Source organism: Myotis lucifugus, unplaced genomic scaffold (assembly GCF_000147115.1).
Source record: "Myotis lucifugus unplaced genomic scaffold, Myoluc2.0 scaffold_297, whole genome shotgun sequence".
NCBI classification, from domain to species: Eukaryota; Metazoa; Chordata; class Mammalia; order Chiroptera; family Vespertilionidae; genus Myotis; species Myotis lucifugus.
Window position 1 is genome coordinate 372,849 of NW_005871345.1, and position 17,665 is coordinate 390,513.

General features: G+C 45.5%; 1 protein-coding gene across 2 annotated transcripts in view; it reads left to right on the forward strand.

Moving 5' to 3' along the window:
• Positions 1-17,665, forward strand: part of SLC7A8 (solute carrier family 7 member 8) — a 50,161-nt gene that overhangs the window by 16,550 nt on the left and 15,946 nt on the right. The window contains exon 4 of one of the 2 annotated variants that reach the window (XM_006100056.3): positions 691-842. In XM_006100056.3, the coding sequence (XP_006100118.1) occupies positions 691-842 (152 nt within the window). Of the gene's footprint in view, positions 1-690; positions 843-12,149; positions 12,299-17,665 lie in introns of those variants that run through there. The other variant, XM_023763687.1, reaches the window with a different exon arrangement.

A 17,665-nucleotide genomic window follows, 5' to 3' on the forward strand; every position in this document is an offset into this window, starting at 1 on the left:
GGGCCAAAATGGTAAAGAAGAGATAATGAAAGAAGAGGGAAGAGTTAAATAAAGCCAAGATGTGTGTTAGCACTAGTTAAAACTTAACTTTTTATCATTAAATCACTAGAGGCCCGGTACACAAAATTTGTGCACCCAGAGGGTCCCTCAGCCCAGCCTGCGCCCTCTCGCAGTCCGGGAGCCCTCGGGGGATGTCTGACTGACAGCTTAGGCCCACTACCCATGGGGAGCGGGCCTAAGCTGTCAGTTGGACATCCTTAGCGCTGCCACGGAGGCGGGAGAGCTCCCACCACTGCTGCTGTACTCTCCAGCCGTGAGCCTGGTGTGGGAGCGCACTGACCACTAGGGGGCAGCTCCTGCGTTGAGTGTCTGTCCCCTGGTGGTCAGTACACGTCATAGTGACTGGTCGTTCTGCTGTTTGGTCGATTTGCATATTAGCCTTTTATTATATAGGATTTTATTGTCAGAGCAGAGGGCTGGGTGTACCATTTCGGGGGGGTGGGGGCTGGTCTCCTCAGCATCTGGAAAACAAAAGGGAAATGCATCTCTTTAGCCCACGTGCCCTCCTAATGCTGCCCTGTGACTTGCCCAGGCTTTCCCTGATGACTTCTGAATACCTGCCATGCCTTCGGTGGGGGTGGGGGTCTCCATTGCTATCTTGGGTCAAATCTTGTCCTGTTCCCTCTTCAGGTTCCTGAGGCTATGGATTGCTGTGCTGGTGATTTACCCCACCAACCAAGCTGTCATCGCCCTCACCTTCTCTAACTACGTGCTACAGCCGTTCTTCCCCACCTGCTTTCCCCCGGAGTTGGGCCTCCGACTCCTGGCTGCCATCTGCCTATGTAAGTACCATCTGGGCCATGCTCTCAGGGTGGTCTCTTTTAGCCTTCCTGGTGGTCTCCATACTCGCTTCTTCCTCTGCCTCTTTCTTTTCTTCCCTTTTTTATCTGCCCCCATTAATCCCCCACCTCCCATTTCCTACATGTGTGCTTTAGATGAATGAATTTTGCATACAATTACCTGGTGTTAAAAAAAGAAGATACTTAAGTAGCTGCTCATAGGCATAGTAATTTTCATTGGCAGGGCTCTTTATACAAAGCACTTTCACTTATATGATCTGATAGGCACAAATGACAAGTCCAGGAGCTAAGCTGGGCAGTATTATAATTTTCCTAGGACTGATAAGGAAATGGAACCAAGCAGTGACTCACCCAAATGACAGCCCTGAGTAGAGCCCTGGTCTCCTGAGTCCTTCTCTTTCTAGCACACACATTGTCCTGGAGCAGCAGTTCTCAACCTGTGGGTCGCGAACAATGAAAATACATCCTGCATATCAGATATTTACATTATGGTAACAGTAACAAAATTACAGTTATGAAGGAGCAACGAAAATAATTTTATGGTTGGGGGTCACCACAACATGAGGAATTGTATTAAAGGGTCACGGCATTAGGAAGGTTGAGAACCACTGTCCTGGAGGCTTCTGCTGATTGTAAGATTTTTCTGACATTGTCCACCTCTACCTCAACCTGCCAGCTCATATCTTTTTTTTTTAATTGATTTCAGAGAGGAAGGGAGAGGGAGAGGGAGAGAGAGATAGAAATATTAAGGATGAGAGAGAATCACTGATGGGCTGCCTCCTGCACACTCCCACACTGGGGATCGAGCCCACAACCTGAGCATGTGCCCTGACAGGGAATGAACTGTGACCTCCTGGTTCATAGGTCGATGCTCAACTACTGAGCCATGCCAGCTGGGACCCACTCACATCTTAAAACTCTTTGGAAGGAGAGTTTAGATGTGTGAGTTGGGGCAAAATAAATGAATTATCGGTGGTCCCTTGATAAATTTTATATCTAACTGGGAAGAAAAGCTAATAGACAGATTCTGTGGTTAGAATTCAAATACAGTAAAAGTTCAAAGAAGGGGAAAGATTTCTGTGAGCTGGAATAGGTTAGAGGGGCTTTATAGAGAAGTTCTGCAACTTATATTTCTAGGAAGTTTCAACATTTAATCTCTGATATCAGAAATCTCCGAGCCAGGCTGCTGGAGACTGCATCTCTCTACCACTTTTCTATGGCTATGCGTGCTTGGCAAAGTAACCTGCCTCACCCTACACAGGAGTGTGTGGTTGCAAGGATTGCATGAGATACTTGGGTACCTTGTAGCCCAACCATTAGTCAATGAAGGTGGTCAATGAGGGTAGTTACTTGGTGGTTGCTTGCTAGCTCGATCTAGAGATAGAGAAGGTGGGGGAGGGGGAAGAGGATGTGGGAATGCAGGAAGAGTTGCTATTTCTGCCACCAGACAGGCTAATGGGGCTTAGAAGGGGGACCACATGAGTGCTGGCCACTGCTATTTCAGTGTCTCGTGCACACAGACACAGCTTCCTTTTTCCTGCTGATGCTACTAGTGTCTGAGACAAGAACTACCCTTACATTCCAACTAGAAATCAAGAATCTTGAGGCTGTTCAGTCTGTTCCTTAGGAGAGAAACCAGGCCACAGAGGGTAGTTCTCTGGGCAGCTGGATGCTACAGGTCCCTTTGCATTCCCCAAACCCACCGAGGGTAGGTGACATCTTAGGCAAAGACCTTCTGGAATAGTATAGCTTAGCAGATCCCCTCAGGCCACATAGGTACAAACCCTCCCAAGATATAAAAATTGCTCCTGCCTGTAGCCCCATTCCAGAAAGACAGGTTGTACACAGTCCCTTTGGCAGCCCACACTTTCCCTGGACACTGCCAGCACCAAGCTAGGAGGACTTTAGAAACTCTAATGACAAAAATTATAAGATCCTCCCTTTTCCCAATTCCTGACATCAAAGGTTCAAGAAAGCTTATCTGGCCGGTCCTCTGCCTTCTAAGTAGAACTGCAAAGACATTCTGACCAACTTAACAGTGGTCAGTCTTGCCCTCCGAGATAGGAATTTTCCAGTGTCCTCCAGATATGTGTTCAAATAATTTTCCACCTGCATAAACAGAAAAATGTCCTTAAACCCAAACGTATTCCTCCTTATTTCCTTGGGGGAAATGCAAAACAGCTCCTCACTTCACCTTGTGTGTCCCCCCCTTTCACCCAAATGTGAAGGCCATGTGGAGTCCCCAACTCCTCTCTCCACAGGGGTACACATGTGGACATAGCCGCACACCCATACTTCCTCATCAGACACTCCCAGATGCTTTGAGTCTGTGTGCAAAGATTTTGTTTTCTGGTTCATCAAGTGCTTTTTTTTTTTTTTTTTGGTAGCCCACTTTTACAGGCCCCTCAAATACTCCCTTAAAGTATCCAGTAAGATAAATCAGAACCAGGCTGTTAGAAAGGCTTGGTGGATGCTACCTTCTATTAAATGCTGCTATCTTTTATTCCAGCACCCCTCCCACCATCCTCCAGCCTCACCCCATCCTCTCAGCAAGTGCCAGGCATGTCAGCCGTGTAGAATAGGCCCAGTGTTCCTTGGCAGTAGAGTCGAAATTGGCCCGGTCCAGCTGTATTCTTAAGAGAAGCAGTAGAGAGTTTGGGGATGGTCTGTATGTACTGACATAAGAAGCGCTGCTTTCTGCTGTGTCATTTTGGCGTGCTGGTGTGTAATGGAGGGCATCAGGTTGAGGGAGCTGGAGGACAGGGCAGGAGCCCAGCAGGGAGAACCGGTGTGGCAAAGCCCCTGGCTGGGGTTTGCTGTGGGAGGGAGGAGATGAGGTCAAATCTGGTTCCATGGAGCGTTTTTAAAATAGATCAGATGAAAAATGGTGGTAGACGAATCAGATGGGGGTGGAGAGACAGAAAGAACCTGCTGTAACTGGCTTGCCTGCTCCAAGTCTGGAGGGGGTGGGGAGGAGAGGAGAGGGAGAGAGAGAGAAGGAACTGCGGATTTGTATCATGCTTATGCAACTGCAGCTGCCACTTTGAGTTATTTTATGATTTAGGTCAAAGCTGATTATTCACTGCTGAGTCAGCAGAATGTTCCTAGCCACCAGCCAGTAAAAAAAAAAAAAAAAAAAAAGTATTTTACATTTTAATTAAATGAAAAGCCTTTCTCCTTTCTCCAGAGCAAGCATATTAGTGGGAGGAGTTAGGAAGGAGGGGAACAGGAGGTATTAAAACTTGGTTTTGGTACCTTCTTTTGTAATCTGAGTTGTTTTTTTCTTTTTCTTTCTTTCTGTTTTACTTTTTAGTATTTCCTCAGTAAATAACTGTATTCTCTAGGTAAAAGATGTTCCTCTTATCTTCACCCCTCTCCCCTGTCCAGCAGTCCTGGTAACAATGGATAGTTATCCTTACAGTTCTAAATAAAATGCATCTATCAATGTACCTATCTGGGTATATAGACATCCATATTGATTGGTTATTTCTGCAGCTTGATCTTCCATCAATAGCTCTTTTGGTTATTACCTGAGTTTCTGGTTATAAACAAAGTTGTCCCAGTGCCACAGAGGAGCACCATTGTTCTGGGGTCCCCCGTTTGAGCTTCTCGCTTCCTAACACTGGGTTTTCCTTTGGGATCTGTTTGTCTCCCCCCCACCCCCACCCCCCTCCTAGGGACCAGAGCACCTTACACTCAGGCAGCTTCCTGGCCTCCTTTCTCTCTTTTGGAGCTGGAGTCATGTCCAGTATCTGAAGTAGATTTGTTTTCTTCTTGTTCAAGTTCCCCTCTTCTCCCTTCATGCCATGTACTAACAAAGCTCCTTTTCCTTTCTCACCCTGAGGAGAACAGAGTACCCTTCATGGGTTTCACAAGTAAAAATGCTGCTTATCTTGTTTTCTATATCTCTACTGAGATTCCTGATAGATTAGTTTTCCAGGAGCAGATTTTTTCTTCTTAAGGAATTCACTGTACCCATTACTTTCAGCCCTGAGTTGCTCTGTAATTCCTCTATAGAAAGGGTAGGTGACTCTCCAAGAAAGTTTCCAGGTGCTTGATGCAAGATATTGTTATAGATAAACTGTGTGTGTTGGTTTGCATGTCTCTTACAAATTCACCCCTTGACATCAGAGGATTCAACAGTCTTTCTTAGCATCTCAATCCCTTAATCTCCTTTCATTTTCTTTGAGGCTTCATATTCTCGAGCCTCAAACTTCTCATCCCTGAGCACGACACATACTGCCTCAGATGCCTGGGCAGCACTGCCTTCTTGCCCTTCTCTCATCCCCAGAAAGTTCTTTGGGTGTCTCATCAGCCTTGTATACGTATATGAATCCAGACAAATACAGAGTGAACTAGATTCAATTCCCATATAGCTTAGCCCCATTTTTTCTGTACATCTTCTAACTAGCCAACATTTAAAATATAAATCTCTTAGGTTTTCAACTCTCTTGGTTTTTACACAATGATCAATTTGACTAAAATCCTATTTTTATTATTATAATGTATTAAGATGAAAATTACTTTGTAAATGGACTTTCTAGAAGAAAAAAGAAAAGAAACTGCAAATCCATCATTTAATTATCATATTGAATTCCTACACTGAGTGGAGCTGTGGCATTATTTATGTAGTCTTAGGAGAAATTAAAGGCTAGTGAAGAGATTGGTGTACAAACAAATAATTACAATACACTGTGATGACAAAAGCTGCTTCGAAGTTGGGAAAGAGCTCTAGCCGGTTTTGCTCAGTGGATGGAGCATCGACCCACAGACTTTGCTCAGTGGATGGAGCATCGACCCACAGACTGAAGGGTCCCAGGTTTGATTCTGGTCAAGAGCCCATACCTGGGTTGCAGGCAACCAATCGATATGTCTCTCTCACATTGATGTTTCTCTCTGCCTTTTCCCCTCCCTTCCACTCGTTCTAAAACATCAATGGAAAAATATCCTTGGGTGAGAATTAACAACAAAAAACGTTGGGAGTGAATCCTTAGGGAAGGCTCCCAAGTTGAGCTAAATCTTGAAAGGCAAGTAGGTCGGCTGCAGATGGGCATAAAATAGAACAGGCAGGTAGAGGGAAGGACACAGGCAAGACTTGGGGTCAAGCCCTAGCCAGTTTGGCTCAGTGGATAGAGTGTTGGCCTGCGGACCAAAAGGACCCAGGTTCAATTCGGACCAGGTTCGATTCCGGTCAAGGGCATGTACTTTGGTTGCAGGCTCCTCCCTGGCCCGGGTCCTGGTCGGGGCTCATGCAGGAGGCAACCAATCGATGTGTTTCTCTCACATCAATATTTCTCTCTGTCTTTTCCTCTCTCTTCCACTCTCTCTAAAAATCAATGGAAAGACCTAACTGGTTGGGCTCAGTGGATAGAGCGTTGGTCTGTGGACTGAAGGGTCCCAGGTTCGATTCCAGTCAAGGGCCTGTACCTTGGTTGCGGGCACATCCTCAGTAGGGGGTGTGCAGGAGGCAGCTGATTGATGTTTCTCTCTCATCAATGTTTCTAACTCTCTCTCCCTTCCTCTCTGTAAAAAAAATCAATAACATATATTAAAAAAATAAATAAAATAAAATAAAATAAAAATCAACGGAAAAATATCCTCAGGTGAGGATTAAAAAAACAAAACAAAAACTCTTGTATTTCCTAAGTAAGAAGAGCGTAAAGGTGTCTTAGGAAAAAAAAAAGAAAAAGACTTGGGGTCAAGAAAGAAATGGCCTGTTGGAGAGAAGCAAGTACTTTTGAGTCGGTGGAGCCAAGGAGAGTGGCAGGAAATGAGGCTGAACAGGTGAGCAGGAACCAAACCTTGAAGGATCCTGTACATCATGTAGAAAAGAGCAGACTTCATTCAAGGGATGGGGAACCACTGAAGGATCTTGATCAGTAACATGCTTAGGTTCACATCTGAGTGAAGAAAAGACCATGACCCTTGAAGCAGGGAGATGAGTTAGCAGACTAAGCATTTGTTTAGATTAGAGAGGCAGTGGCCTAAAATAAAAACAAAGTTACAAGGGGGAAAAATGAAAAAGATTCAGGGGTAGAATCAGCTGGCCATGTTGATGGATTGATACTAAGAGGAGGGAAACTATTTGATCTACAAATCAAAATGAAATACGTTTCAACTAACTGTCTCCTGCATTTGCGATGAGCAGTTACGCATTCTCTGTGTTTCTGCCTCCCATGTCCTCTCCAAAGCCCAGAGAAGCACTGAATAAGTCCTTGGTTGGAGTCTTCCTCAGGGTGGTTGAGGAAGGATGCTGCTCAAAAGCCTGCTCTAGAGTAATATAACTTAACAGGGGTTGGGACTCTCGGGAAGCGTTACATAAATGAAAATCACAATACTTTGTTCATTCAACAAATATTTATCAAAGGCCCAGGATGTGCTAGATACTCTTCTTGGCACAGGGGATACAGCGATGAACCAGAAAATCTTCATTCTCATTTGCTGCAGCAGCAGCAGAAAATTAAACCTTTTCTCTTAAGTGTTTATTGAGTCCACTTGTGTGTCTTCTATAGGTACTGCAGGGTACAAAATTGTTCAGTCATGATCAAATATTCAAATGTCTGTTCTGCTCCAGGCACTGTGTTAGGCAGGAGAATACTTAGGCACGCCCAGTCCAATGGATGATTATGACAAGTACATAGGGAATTTCAGTTCCAAGTAGTAAGTTCCTCCAAGAGGACAACATTCAGGGAGCTGGATGTAACAGAAATGGGGGTTTTCTGGGGGAGCTCCAGGTAGTTCTGGATAGCCACAGCATAGACGAGGAGGTAAGAACTGTAGATAGAAGTGAAGAGCCGGACATGAAGGACCTCATGGGCTATGCTAGCGAGATTTACTCTAAGAGTAATGGAAAGGGATTCAAGGGCTTCAAATAGAGAATTAACATTATCATATTTATATTTTAAAAGAATCAAAGCTGAAAGAGTAAAGGATGGATTGGAGAGGGGAAAGAGATCAAAGGCAAGGAACCTGGCCGGTGTGGCTCAGTGGTTGAGCATTGACCCATGAACCAGAAGGTCACTGTTCAATTCCTAGTTAGGGCACATGCCGGGGTTTTGGGCTCAATCCTCAGTAGGAGGAGTGCAGGAGGCAGATGATCAATGATCCTCTCTCATCATTGGTGTTTCTCTCTCTCTCCCTTTTCCTTCCTCTCTCTGAAATCAATTTAAAAAATTTTTAAAACATATTTTTTATTGATTTCAGAGAGGAAGGGAGAAGGAGAGAGATATGAAACATCAATGATGAGAGAGAATCATTGATCGGCTGCCTCCTGCATGTCCCCCACTGAGGATTGAGCCCATAACTCCGGCATATGCCCGAACCAGGAATGGAACCGTGACCTCCTGGTTCATAGATTTATGCTCAACCACTGAGCCACACCAGCCAGGCAATAAAATAAAAAAATTTTTTTTAAAGATCAAAGGCAAGGAGACCAGTTACAATGTGGTTACAGGAATCCATATTAGAGATGACAATGATGTGAATTAGGGATGGAGCAATGGAAGTGGAGAGTAGATGTACAGTTGACTTTTGAACAACACAGGTTTGTACTACACAGGTCTACTTATACATTGATTTTTTTTTCAATAAATATAGAGTTGGCCCTCCATATCTCCTGGTTTCACATTCATGTATTCAATTAACCTTGGGTCAAAAACAGTATCTTCATTTTGTGGTTATGAATCTGTGGATGCAGAGAGCTGACTGTGTGCATTGTTCTACACTATTTTTCATAAGGGACTTGATTATTGAGGATTTTGGTATGGGAGGTGGGGTCCTGAAACCAACCCCCTTGGATACCCAAGGAGGATTGTAGTTAAGTTCTGGGGAGACAAAAGTAGTATGCACATTTTCAACTGCACAGGGATGGGGGATGGGGTTGGCACTCCTAACCCCCATGTTGTTCAAGAATCAACTGTATTTAGCATTTACAAAATAGTATTAGCAGGATTTGGTGGTTAATGGTGAGAGAGTCAAGGATGGCACGTTCCTGTTGGAATACAGGTGAAATAGATCAAGAAAAACACTGGCTCATTTTTGTTGTTGTTAATCCTCAACCAAAGATATTTTTTCCATTGATTTTTTTAAGAGAGTGGAAGGGAGGGAGAGAGAGGAAAGAAGGGAAGGAGAGAGAGAGAGAGAGAGAGAGAGAGAGAGAGAGAGAGAGAGAGAGAAACATTGATATGAGAGAGACACACATGGATTGGTTGCCGCCCGCAAGCGCCTGAACTGGGGCTGGGGTTGAGCCTGCAACCCAGGTATATGCCCGTGACTGAGAATTGAATCTGCAGCCCTTCAGTGCTTGGGCTGGTATTCTAACCACTGAGCACAATGGCCAGGGCAGGATCATATTTTAATGTCTTCTCATTGGTGCGGTTCAGACTGGGTTGAGTTGGCTCCTCAGTCTTTGTCACCCTTTCTATTCACTCTCGAATACTTAAGATTCATTGCTAACCCTTGAGGAAGACATCCCCTATGCTTTTGGACTCCATGCCTCTAATGGCAGAGTAAATACCCATTCCGTGCTATTTATCTCCTCCCTGACCTATTCGGCCTCTGGAGTATTCCTTGTGCCTATAGCCCTGGGAATGAAGATATCTCAGTTGCCCTCATTTTACATTTCTGTCAGAGTAATTCAATAGTTGAACAACTATTGGTATAGTGCTTTTTAGTTTCTATATTGTAGTTAGCAATTACAAAGAGTTCTCCTTCCCTAGAAATCCATTGGTGTTGGACACTTCTGCCCATTAGTCAAAATCCAATCTATTCTCAGATCAGGATTTAGCCACTGGCTACCTGAGAAGTCAGGGCCTTCTTTTTAGTTTCAATATGCTTCAATTCTGGTCCAGATCATCTCCTCTTTCCTGGCTTCCCATAGTGTCCGTCCTGGTCTCCGGTTCTTGCTCTCAAACTGGAATTCTTCTGTTCAAAGGGTGTACATAGCCCAAGTCCTGGAAATTGAGGAACGAGGAGCTTATTCCTGAGAATGGGTCCACACCCTGCTTGGAAAAATAATAGAATGAGACTGAGGTTCCCTGAAATAGTTTTCCTGGCGTTCAGCTTTCACCAGTATGGAAACAACTTGCTGCCTTTTTAAAACCAACCTAGCCGCTTAAACTCTCCACTGGCCTTCTGTTGCTGACTCTCAAGGATCACGCCTCTCCTCCCCCTCCCCCCAGAGGAGCCGGCACCTATGGTGTATGAACTCACCCATTAATTGTGTCTGATAAACTTTTAAGGGCTAACGCGACACACCACATTTATATCCTATGCCCAAGAACATAAAATCAGACCACTCACAGAGTGAAGCCTAGTGGTACTGGGAGCTTTGGGAACAGAAGAGAGGGCAAGATTTGTTTGTTTTGAGAGTTTAGCAAGCTTGAGCACAAGCTGTCCTTGGAATTAGGTTATAACTGGTGTTGACATAAGAACCTGTAGAGAACTTTTATTAAAATTTATTTGAGTTAAACAGAAGATGCACCTGGAAGCGAGATCTCAGAAGACTGAGATAAATGCTTCTGAGAATAACAGTTTATTATTTCTTTTATGCATTTCAGATTAAGGAGGGAATGTAAGGAAGATTACATGAAGGCGGGAGAAAGCAAGGCCCGGATTGGATTACAGGATAGTTAAGATTATGTTCTCATGCTTTAGAAGCAGGGGTCTGAAAGGGTGGTCAGGTATTAGAAGGAAGAGTCTTAAAGGGGACATTTCAAAAGTGTGTTAACCTAGATGCACAGAAACAATGCACAGGGCTTGCTTAAGGCAAAGATAAGCCTTTTACTAAAGAAGTTACATGCCTGGGGCATGACTACTTACCATGACCTGCCCAGTTAGGAATTTATGATCAGACCACCCTGTGAGGTTACATTCCCCAGAATCCCTTTTATCATCCACACTGTCCAGTCTTGGGAATTTTGCAGCCTGCGTTCAGGTTTATAGACCAGGTTTATAGACCATTTGACATAAGAGACTTGAGCATCTGCAGATTTTGGTGGATACTATCTGAGGATGAGAGAGTCGGACTAGCCCTCCCAAGCTCTGTGCAGACCCCCTCAGAACTCCGAGTCTGGGAGGCATCCGCCCTGAGAATTGGGGCGTGAGATAACAGGAGTTATCTTCAGGCCTGGGCTGGAACAGTAACGAACAGGATTAAAATGGGACTCCCGGAGGTGGCATGGTGCACTATGTCTGTTTCCCTGCTTTTCCAGTGTCCCGTTTTTCTCTCCTCCTCTCAGCTCAGGAGCCTTGCTAAGCTCATGCTGGAGAGAGAACTATTCAGCTCTTGGAAAATGCTGAGCAGGGTGTTTGGGCTTCTTGGCTGAACTCAGTACAGGATGGTGATTCAGCAAAAGCTCCAGGTCCAGCAACTGGCACTTGCCATTGGAGGGATTAGGATAAAAAGGAAGGGGAAGGGAGAGCCATCAAAGGAAGGGGTAGAAGTAGGAGCTTAGCTGAAAGTTCCAGGAAAAGCTGTGATTCAGGGCCCCCAAAAGCTCACAGCGTCTCTGCACCACTCCTCCTCTGCTTGTTTGTCATTGGAGGAGAGAGGCCCTTCCAGAAGGCTCAGCACCACTCCTCTTCTCAGAGGGGCTTCTGAGACTTCTCAGTGGGTGTCAGTGTTTCAAGAAGAACGGGGCTGGATGAGCAGGGCAAAATGTTACTGTGGTGTGGGTGATGGGCTAGATCTATTTCAAAGCCTATTTATGGACCTAACAGGAGCTGGGAGCAAAGCTTAGTTTATAAGTACGGGCTACTTTGATATTTTGGGTTGCTGTTGCTTTGTTCTGATAGATTTGTCTTTCACCAATCAAATTATTTACGCGTACAATAATACTAACGTTTGTTTTTAGAGACTTGAGACTTTATAAGGCGGCTCCTCACCCCATATGAAACCGTCTTGGCCCCAGGCGAGCAGGGAAGGATTAGGACGCTGGCTCTGTATTCACAGTCCTACCCCAATTGTCCTCCAGCCTTTTTGAGGAACGAGCTCGGGCTGGCCTGCATGGGCGGAACGCGGACCTTATCTGAGCCTTGGGTTGTGTGCCTTAGAACTCAAACAGGGCTCCGTGTTTTCTTTGTCTATCAGTCAGTGCCTTTTGGCAGCCGGCACTAGTTACCTCCTAGATCTGGAAACGGTTAGGCAAACCAGCCCAGAGCAGCTTTTCCACAATTAGAAACACGTGCCCAGTTCCTTCCAAGAGCAAAGGGAGACGGCCAAGGAGCCCGTCCAGCCTATCACAGAGCGGAGCGTCGCCACACCCCTTCCCCTCCCGTCCTCTCCGCTGGCTGGGTGCTCTCCGCGCTCGGCCTGGGCACAGGAGGGCTGCTCTGAGGGGCGTCAGCTCGCCCCGTTTGCTCCAGGTCCAGAGGGAGGGAGTCAGGGGAAGCTGGCCAGAGCGTGGCAGAAGGCAGAGAAGGGCACACCACAGCCAAAGGTGAGACAGACCTGCACTCTGCCAGGCACATAACCAGGAGAAACTTACGCTGCTTGGGAGGGCTGAGGAGCTCCTTCCCAGAAAGGTGCTTATTTTGAAGTTATGGAAAGGAACAGGCTGTTCTGATTTCTACAAAGTGGTGTCACTAGCTTCCCTGTTCAGTAACTGCCTGCTTAGTACATTCCATCTTTCTTTTTTCTGTCCTGGCCCCTTCTCTCTCTCTTCTGCACCTCAAGATTGATCTCTCTCTCTCTCTCTCTCTCTCCCCCCCCCCTCTCTTATGTCCCTCTCCCCCTCTCTCTTTCCCCCTCCCTCCTTCCTCCCTTCTATTGTTTATCATGCTCACTCTTCTCTCTTCTTCACCATCTATCTTCACCCTTCCTACTGTCTGTTTTTCTAAAAAGACAAGGAGAGGCCTGGTTTTGGAAATTCTAAAGGGAAACAAGGCTTTCCAAGTTCCCTCCAGCCCAGACCTGAGAAAGGGGCAAGCCAGCAAGACCAAGAAATCCAAATGGAGTTCCCTGAGTTCCAGGGAACGTGTGACGATGACATTGACAAGGGCCCAGGGGAGAGGACACAAGGCAGAGAAACAAGTCTGCCTGTGAACAGTTATTTTCTAAATCCCTGAGGATAATGGACATGACTCTCTCGGTTTCTGAGGAGCAGTCATCTTAATCTTCACCTTTCTGCCACATCTTACGTCCAGCTGCCCAGAAAGCAACCTGGTCAGTATCGTCAGGTAACAGACTCAGAGCCCAAGTGGCACTGTCAGCAATGCCCATGGGTACCACTGACAAGAGCAGGGTGTGGAAGAGCTGGGATGCTCGTGTGGTGTGAAAATTTGCCAACTAGATCAGCACATGGCTGATCTCGCTTTCACTGCCCACTTATAGAGATCAACACCATTTCCCTCCACTTGGTGTCTTGCAAGGCAAGACAGGGACTCCTTTGGGGTCCTGGTATATGCTGCCTGGTTGCTCTTTAAAAGCTTTTCTCTTTACGGGTATGTAGTCATCCTGCTTCCCGGTCTATCTGTATGGTGTTTGGCCCTGTATTAGTTTCCTGTTGCTGCTGGAACAACTTACCACAAACTAAGTGGCTTAAAACTACACAGATTTATTTTTTAAAAAAATATATTTTATTGATATTTTTACAGAGAGGAAGGGAGAGGGATAGAGAGTTAGAAACATCGATGAGAAAGAAACATCGATCAGCTGCCTCCTGCACACCCCCTATTGGGGATGTGCCCGCAACCAAGGTACATGCCCCTGACCTGAATTGAACCCGGGACCCCACAGTCCGCAGGCCAACACTCTATCCACTGAGCCAAACCAGTCAGGGCCCACAGATTTATTCTTATAGTTTTGGAGGCCAGAAGTCCTAAATTCAAGATCAGGAAAGCTGTGTTCCTTCTGGAGGCTCTGCAGAGAATTGTTTCCTTGACTTTTCCAGCTTCTAGCGGCCCCCTACATTCTTTGGCTCATGGCCCCTTCTTCCATCTTCAAAGTCAGCAGGATGGCATCTTCAAAGCTTTCTTTCTCCTTCTCTGATCTCTGTTTTGGTCATCATATCTCCTTTTCTAACTCTGACCCTCCTGCCTCCTTCTTAAAGGATTCATAATTATATTGGGGGGGAAATAATTACATTGGACCCAGTCAGATAATCCAAAATAATCTCCCCATCTGAAGATCCTTAACTTAGTCACATTTGCAGAATTTCTTACATTATGTAAGGTAACATATTCACAAGATTAAGATGTTGACATTTCTGGGATGCCATTCTTCTTCCTGTCCCCATGAGTTCTGATGCTATTGTCAGAGGGAAGAAGTAAATTAGAGGCTTCTGTGACTCCCCAGGGAGCAGAGTCTGAGGCTCAGAGCTGAGATGGGGCCAGAGACGCCTTCTCTGCAGGAAACTTGGAGCCCACCTCTCCTACTTGGCATTTGAGAGGCCCTGGGCTCTGGGCAGGGCATGAGATTACTGGGGTTACTCTTGCCTGACTCATTTTTTTTATCCCTCCTGTCACCTTGGCATTAGGCTTTTCAAACTGAGCTAATTAAAACCAACCCCTGACTTAAGCATCTTCTTGATAGTCTTTTCACCTTTATTTTTTTAAGCCAGGAAACAAAGAAGAAAAAGCCCGAGAAATACAGACAAGCCTGGGCCTCCATGGGGACCTTAAGAGAAGCAGCACCTGCCCTAACAGGCAGATTACAATGAACAAGAACCAGAGTTTTATGCCTTTTTATTATCTTGTCCAGCGGGGCCAAAATTATAAAATTCTCCCTGTTGCTCAGGTCTCCCCTCATATAGGAAGCATCTCTGATTCCCCTGGGCTGAGTTAGGGACTCCTCGTGGACACCCGCTCGCCTTCCATGAAGAGCTCTACCATTTCCACATTGTTTTGTGATCCTCTTTTAGCTCACCCATCTCCCTTCTTATGATGTCAACTTCCTAAGGTCAGGGACTTGAATCTTATTTATAACTCCCCCACTTACTAGAGTGCCTAGCATGTGTAGGCCCTTTATAGATGACAGCTGCATGGATGGATGGATGGATGGATGCATGGCTGGCTGACCGGCTGGATAGATGGAACGATGGATGGATGGATGGATGGATGGATGGATGGATGGATGGATAGGTGGATGGATGGATGGATGAAAACCCTCACATTGCAAGCTGCAGTGGCCACTGGTCCCCATCTACATGTGGCTTCCCTGAGGTCACTGTATATCTCCAGCATACAGAATTCAGGATCTGGCTGAGAAGAGAGAGAAAACATAGCCGTCAGCAACAGAAAAGGATGCTGGATAGCAGACCGGCAGAGTCAGGAAGCCTGAGCCGGGCAGAGATTTGGCAAGCACCTGGCAAGTGTTGCCTTCACTCACTGACCTTTCCTCTCTGGATGGAGGCTCAGGTTTCAGCTGCTGTGAGGGAAGCTGTCCTTTGGTACCAGGAGACTGGAAGTACCCTCTTTTCCTTTGGTCACATGCTGTGGTGGCCTAACTTCGGGTGAAAGGTCACCCAAGGCCTGCAGCCATTGTTCCAAGGAGATTAGTGTCACAGGCAGCCTGTCTCCCCACCTCATTCTCAGGAATTCTCTTTTTATTTCTGAAAGATCCCTGTAAAGGGGAAAAGTTAAATATTAGCCAAGGACTGGGTTCTTGTGAAGTTGTGGCGATAAGCAGGACAGAAGACACATACCTCAAGTTTGTTTGACAAGTGTCCCTTCTTTGAAACATCTCCGATCCTCCCAGGCTACTGTGGGGCTGACCTTTTGAAGGAATCTTCCTGGCTGCCTTAACAAGGAGATGATTTTGTGTTTTCTATCCCAGCACATGGAAAAACGGCCACATTCCCCTCCTGCTTAGTTGTCCTGCTCTGTCCTTATTTCCCTCCATGAACTTTCTTGGCACATCCTTGCCTCCCGCTCCTCCCATTGGTGGAGAATAATTTTCTTCTCTGCCCCTTGTTCTATAACCCTTACCTATCCCTGAGCCACATGCATAGGTTTTATGTTCTAAACTTCCTTTCTTTCATAAATCAATCTCCTTTATTTTTTAGTCATTATTACTTATATCTGCTGAACTCTTGGGACCCAGGGGCCCAGCCTCAACCCTAGCATGCCTCAGAGCCCTAGGAAGAAACCCAGTTGCTTAGAGCGATTTGGGTTGGATTGTCATGAGGCATGTGATCCTGAAATCCTTATTGAATTGAGTAAGATACACCAATTGTGTATTTATCAAGGACATCCCAGTCCATCTGGAACATTCGAGTATTTACTAAATGCTCTCCCTGTTCAGGCGCTTAAAATCCTTCCTCCCACAACATGTGTTGGTTCTCCTGGTATGACATTATCTTGGATAACAGCCCCACGACAAGTTCAGAGCTTCTACTCTTGAAGTCAAGTTTCCTCTTGCTCTTTGGCTCTGTGAAACCAACTGAGGATTGTGTCTCCTTTTGATGAGTTTCCTGGAGAGCAGGGGGATTAGTGTGCATTGTGAAATGTGTGGAGTGTTGAGATTGGAGGGCTAATGAACTAAGACATTTTCTTTATTCAAGTATCAAATATTTACTGAGCACCTAGCAGCTGCAGGCATCAGTAATATCTCTGGGATTAAAAACATGGAAAAAGTCACAGTCCCCGCCCTCCTAGTCTACAAGGAGACAGAGAAACAGAAACATCATTATAATATAAAGAAATAAGTGCCAAAATTATATATAAACAGAGTGGTCTGGGAAGACAGCAGAGGGACAAACTTTGGTCCTTGTCTATAAAATGCAGCTGATAAACCTTACCTAACAGGCACATTGTCAGGAGTAAGTAAAGTAATAACGACTCATGGAACAGGTGACATTTGAGCTGGATCTTGAAAGATGAGGAGTTTGCCAGGTAGAGATGGCACAGGGAAGAAGGTTATAGAAGAATAATGTCAGGTCCTTACTCTGCCAAAATGTTCTCAGAATCAAGGTTGGAAAATATTTGGAAAGTAAATGCACACTTTCAGGATAAGCTATTGATAGAACTTGATCAGCTGTATACTAGTATGTGAAATCAGGCCTGGTTAGTGGCTTGAGGGAAGAGAAAGAGTCTTGTGCTTTTACACATATGACTTGTACCCTTGGAGAACTAGGGGGCATCCTGGTCACTGTTTCAGAGGGAGAGGAAGAGGATTTTAACTTTCCCCCCTTTATTCTCAAGCACTTCATAACCACCAGGAGGTTGACTGAGACTCCTGTTCCTGTATCACAGAGCTCCCGTGGCTTACTTAGGGACTGATGGTAAAGCAGTGGGCCCTTCCATCATAGCACTCAGCCTGAGTTCTCCTGCAGCCCTGGAGGTTACACATTCTTGGGATCTCTGTGAGAGCCTATAACTCCTCGGAAAAGAGGCAGATTAAAAGTCCCCCAATCCCCTCTAAGAAAATATAGGGATAGTGGGAAGAAACACAGGAAAACATGTTCAACATCATTAGTCACTAGGGAAAGGCAAATCAAAACCATAACAAATAAGTGCCCATCAGCAGATGAGTGGATTAAAAAACTGTGGTACATCTACACAATGGAATAGTACGCCGCTATAAAAAAGAAGGAACTTTTATCTTTGCAACAACATGGATGGAGAGCATTATGCTAAGCAAAATAAGCCAGTTGGAGAAAGATAAATATCATATGATCTCACTCATATGTGAGATATAATGATCAACATAAACTGATAAACAAAAATAGATCCAGAGACAAATGGCAGGGGAGGTTGGGGGGGGGGGCAGGGTTAGAGATCAACCAAAGGACTTGTATGCATGCATATTAGCATAACTAATGGACACAGACACTGGGGCGGTGGGGGCTTGCCTCGGGGTGGGAATG